Below are 5454 nucleotides of genomic sequence, written 5' to 3'. Positions count from 1 at the left end.
TTATCCCCATCAAGGCAAATAATCCCCATTGCATTGCCCATCTTAGTCAGTCTCCCCCGATACTAAGTCTATTAAGAAGGCCCATGTGCTCGATGAGCTATCCATTGATGAGCTCCTCCTAGCTAGCTTCAAGGATAGTATGGTGACTTGTGAATCATCTAGATAGCAACACATGATGTGTTTGTGATCACTCACATTGTTGCTACCCTAGACGTGGAACCCCCCCCCCCCCCCCACTCCTGCTCCCTGCCCCCAACCCACTTCTCTTTTCTAGGACCAAATCAAGGAGGTCAACTTAGGGCACTCTATAGAATCCTCAACCTACTGTATTTGCCTCATAGCTGTGATTCTTGGACCGAGAACTTTCGTTCATGCAATCTTTCAAATAGGCAGTATCCCATATATGAGTCAAGTGTCCACACCTTCTTTTTGGTGAATGGTGCCAAAACAAGAAGCCTATAAGGTCAATTCCAAACATGCAATAGCCATGAAACAAGAGCTAGAGAAGATGGAAGTAGACAATATTGTTTTGATTAAGCAAGTGGTTCTCCCCTATGGTGATGCAAGGTTTGTGTTGGTTTGAGGGCCCTCAACAAATCTACCGTCCAAGATGAGTGTCCCACACCATTAGAGAGAGGGTCCTAGAAGACATCGTAGGTCATGCGACAATGTATAGGCTCATGGACGAGTTGAGTGGCATTGAGCATGAGAGGAGTGTGGAGATATCAAGCTCGGTAGTTTGTTGGATGGTTGCTCACCTACATTTATTACTGGCACAAGGTATTGTGGACGCAAGGATCATTGTCAATGATACTATAGCTGGATTTCACCAACAAAGTCTATCTACCAAAGATTGATGGCAAACTTATCTTGTCAAGTCATCCACTATCCAATAAAATTTAGCCTCCATCTTTGTTTGTGTGATCTCTTTGTGTGTGCATGTGTGCTTGCAAGAGCTCAAGCTTTCTCCTTTATCTCTTCACATCACATCAAAAAATGAGAAAGCTGAAGATAATGCATTAGAACCAGCAACATGAAACAGCTTGAATTGAAAGTAGAAGTCAAAAGCTACAAGCAAGACAGCAATATACTTGTCCTTATCAATCAACAATACCCACATTAGATCACAGTTTTACTGGTGGGTATTAATGAATGTTGCACTTGTTATGATGTCAATGGTTTGCATATCATTTGACTACATTGTACATTTCAAAACGTCATCCTCTGCTAAGTCCCCTTTCTTTTAACTTAAATGTAAGACAGAAACCACTTTTAAATGAGTTTAATTCAATGCGTGGAAGATTATTCCCTTACATACCATCACTTAACTAAAATATACTCTTTCTTATATGGTTTCTAAATTACATTAATTTTTTTTTTCTTTGATTTGATATATTCCCGAATTCACAACCTGACGCTCACAACAACAGGAGAATGCTGAATAAGCACTTGAAAGGCCAATAGCAAGGTAGCCTAGAGACAAATTTGGTAAACTCCAGCTTCCAAAGGCCTTACAGGATAAGGACACTTAATTATTTCTGTTCTGACATGCACCCATTGACATATTTGTGGACCCAATTTGACATCTCGTCTATCAATTAGATAGGCTCTGCCTCGTGCGATTTTCGCGAAGCTTGGGCTTACTTCCCTTTGTGGATTGATTACATAGGGTCCAGCTATCACACGCACTCTAGTGTTAAGGCATAGCAACTATACCAGCCAGCTAGAGAACTGTATAAGCACTTCTAGGGTACCTTTTGCACACAGCCTCTGCCTGTATTACAGTTCCGCCTGTTTCGTCCCCATCTGTGAAATGCTGCACTTGAGCACTAAACTCTACAAATTTTGGCCGAGTTGGCCCAAGAGAGGCAGGGTTTTTTTTAAGCCAAATTCAACACAAAATGTCTTAAGTCACATATATCAAAGTGCAACCTTGGGAGTTTGGTCTCCAATCACCACCTCTGAGAAGAAAATCATCGTATTATACTTAGTCCTAAACAATATACATGTACCTGTATCGATATTTTTCCAGAAAAAGTGTCCTTAAGGGCAAGATTGTCTTTGGCCAGCCCTTCCACAAGGGGGGCAAATTTTTAAAATAGCCCTTCAAAGTTCATAGTAAATCCTCAAAATTTTGCCACTTCTCTTGAAGGTCAAAAGTGGCCTTGAAGGGTCTTCAACCTTCAAAAATGAACCCTGCTTTAAGCGCCCTTCAAACACATCATCAGAGAGGGTTCAAATTAAGAAACGTTTGTAGGCTGATCAAGCAGCAAATCTCTGAAGCACCATAACCAATAGCAAGGCAGTAATTGCCCAACATCATGATGAAAAACAGACTCCTCAATATCAAATCACGCCAAATGCAAAGTTTACAAATTAAATTACACATGTTGCAAATGAGCAACTACACAAGGCTCTCCATGTACATGACTACAGTGATAGACTTGAAGGGCAACAGAATTCTTCCAATGCCCAATCTTCGCTTTCTGTTTAAAAAGAAGGGGGGGGGGAGGCTACAAGACCTTGCAAGGCACACTCATCATGGTGCGTTTGAGAGGGCTAACGTAGCTCCAAGCACAGGCAGCCTTGGTCCATGAGGAGTGGCTCCCAACTCTTCAAGGTTGTTCTCTGATGACCGCCCTAGCACATTAAGCAATCTCATCCTTTGCAACTCTTTCCCTGCAATCAGAGAGTTTATACATGCTATGAATAAGGTGTGTTTTTTCAGTGACTAGCAATTATTGATTAAATTGTCAGATGCATCAGACAATCCTCACTTCCGCTAAATGCCCCCTGGAAGCACACCGTTTTCTACACTATTCCTTAGCATATTTGAAGCATCATGGCAAGAAAGCAACCTACCTTCTTCTAAAGAAAGATGTATGGCCCTTGTCTCAAGCTCAACAGCATATCCACTCCTTGCTGCGGTCGAGAGTGACCTCAATCCTGGCATCCAACATAAGCCCTCCATAAAATGCAACAATTTTGAGGCACAGGAAAAAATCTTCACAAAGACAATAAGTCTCTACCTTGAAGCCGATCAGTCTGATCTGCTTCATCACACTGCTTTAAGAAGGCCTGCAAGTTTCTGAAGCGCTGTTGAAAAGGCAGCATAATTGCTGCGTCTGTGTTTCCTGTTGGTGTAGCCGAAAGCGCAAGAAACTTGCCCCAATCGGTATCCACCGATGGATTGCCTCGAGCAGGGCTTTCCCAAGCTCCTACTCTAGAAGCAAGTAGTCGTGAAGGCTCCCCTGTACCCAGCATCGGCAAAGATGCAGGCAGCTGTGCATTCTCAGACAGCGTAGAGGGCTTCAACCCAATCGTTGGCTTCACATCCTCTGAATAATCACCCACATAACCAATGTGGTTAAAATCTGTGCTTGGGATAGACGAATTAAGAAAAGTACTCATATTCTCTGGCTGCATATGTAAAGACCTCGGAAAAGTGAAATCCTTGAGCACATTTTCATTACATGGCCCTGAGTGACCCTTCCATGTTGAGCCGACACCACCTGTGGGGTATGCATCCCCATAACTAGAGAGCTTGTGGGTATCACAAGGTTCTTCAAAAACTGGTTCTTCTTTAACAGACAAAATCCTCTTTGAGGGCACTCCTTCTTCATTCAAAGTCAATTTTAATTTCTTTCCAGCCACTGGTGGAGCTTCGTTATGTGAATAGCCCTTCCGGGCTAGAGGTTTATGCCCACAACCTTCAGAAGTGGGCAGCTTCTTGCAGTCTACTACCTGTCCAAGAACGGAGTTCGCATCTATATCCTTAGAAGAAAGCAAGCATACTACAGTGCCTATGCTTGTTGAAGGGAAGAGTTTTGAGTACAGCTTGTATGCATCGTTTGCAACTTCCCCTGGAACAGGGGAGTAGGGTGAGAGAGAATCCTCTGCTTTGCAAACCATCTCTGCATCATTAGTAGCCGGTTCAGATTTGCAAGCATGAGGAGTGCTCTCATCAACTACTCCAACACTGCTAGAAATATGACCATCCTGTGGAAATGCGGTACTTCCAATGGGCAGATTTTTTGAAACTCCTGCTGGTGCACAAACCCTGTGCGAAGAAGAAGGTCCCATATGATTACGCAAAGGTGTAGCCATGTCAAGACTCTCCTCATACTTGGATAAAGAGAAAGAAAGTAATTTCTCCTGCTGCTCGCTTCCACTACAAGGTCTAAACGATGGTGTTGATGCAACTACACCACACTTTGGAGGTATTGAGGGAGAAGACGAATGGGAGTGAACATAAGATGCCTTGAGCTCTGCAGAGTTCCTGCCCAAAGAGAGAGAGGGTACTGCATCAGGTGACTCCTGCCGATGTAGGGGCTTCTGCCATGCCTGCATTGGGGTAGCAGGGGCAATCTTTGGTGTTGAAAAGGTATCAACCTGGCAGAAAGACGCTTACATTATTATTGTATTCTGCATTCTCCACAAACAAGTGTGTGTGTGTGTGTGTGTGTGTGTGTGTGTGTGTGTGTGTGTCTTGTTGTCATCAAGCACACCCGCTATGCATGTAATGCACACAGATCCCTAATGCAGAACATACCAAATGCGCGGCGTGTATCAATATGCTTCTGCATGTTTCTGCTTTCAATTAAACACGCAACCAAAAAGATGAACAAAAATGACGAAGATCACGTGGGTGGAGGGGAAACTTTCATCCATGATCTGTGCTAGTCCAGAGCATTGCCTTTTGTGGAAGCACTTCGCAAGAACGTTCCCCATGATGATCGACCATTGCTGCACAGAGAGCGACTCGTTTGCAATTGATGGGCCGTAGGAGCGAATTCTCCTACTTCTTCATAAGATGGCGAATGAAACCGCAGAAGACAGTTTTCCTCAACATTGGGTAAGTACGTTATGTGTTCGTGCTAATCAACGTGTTGAGTATGTGAAAGTATGTGCGAGCGAGAATGTGAACGCGCGCACACGGCTAACCCGCGAGCAGGAGCGGCCTACAGGAAGTTCGCCATGGCTGCAGCACAGAGGAAAGAGAAGGGGCCCAGGGTAGGCAAAGAAATCCCACTAGGCCTAGTTTGAAAAACCTTCCATTTCATAAGAAATCTTTTAAGACTAGGCCTAGATAAACTTTTGTATTCTGCATGGATGGATGAATCAAATCACTTTCTCTTGAATCTATACTGGAACACCTTCCCACGCCTTACACCTTACTCGCGATAAGACAAGGCAGCACATTGCGTGCATTATCGCTTACACGATTTTTGCGGACCGCTACTACGGCTCGAGATTCAAAAGTAAAGCTAAACTTTGAAGTGAAGAGATGGTTTTAGGAATAAGAAGCCTCCCTTGACATCTTTGTGTTCTTCTCTCATCCTCCCCTCTTGTGTCTTTAGGCTGGGTTCAGCCAAAAGACTCGGCTAAAGAAAATGACTTCTCTCTCATGGAATTGGGCGACACCACCCCCTCAAAAGATGAACCTGGGTGCTC

At 43.8% G+C, this 5454-nt stretch overlaps 1 protein-coding gene across 1 annotated transcript; it reads right to left on the bottom strand.

The window, feature by feature from the left end:
• Window positions 1-2325: 2325 nt before the first annotated feature.
• On the bottom strand, window positions 2326-5043 carry LOC147457813 (uncharacterized). Its single transcript, XM_086512599.1, has 4 exons — window positions 4697-5043; window positions 3030-4392; window positions 2863-2946; window positions 2326-2679 (listed from the first exon to the last, which is right to left on the bottom strand). Exons 1-4 carry the CDS (start codon window positions 4742-4744, stop codon window positions 2540-2542), a joined length of 1635 nt encoding a protein of 544 aa, XP_086368725.1. The 5' UTR covers window positions 4745-5043; the 3' UTR covers window positions 2326-2539.
• Between the last annotated feature and the right edge of the window lie 411 nt (window positions 5044-5454).

This window comes from Adiantum capillus-veneris, chromosome 5 (genome assembly GCF_014529385.1).
Source record: "Adiantum capillus-veneris isolate H3 chromosome 5, ASM1452938v2, whole genome shotgun sequence".
NCBI classification, from domain to species: domain Eukaryota; kingdom Viridiplantae; phylum Streptophyta; class Polypodiopsida; order Polypodiales; family Pteridaceae; genus Adiantum; species Adiantum capillus-veneris.
The sequence above is the reverse complement of the archived record's forward strand: the minus strand, read 5'-3'. Positions and strand labels throughout refer to the sequence as shown.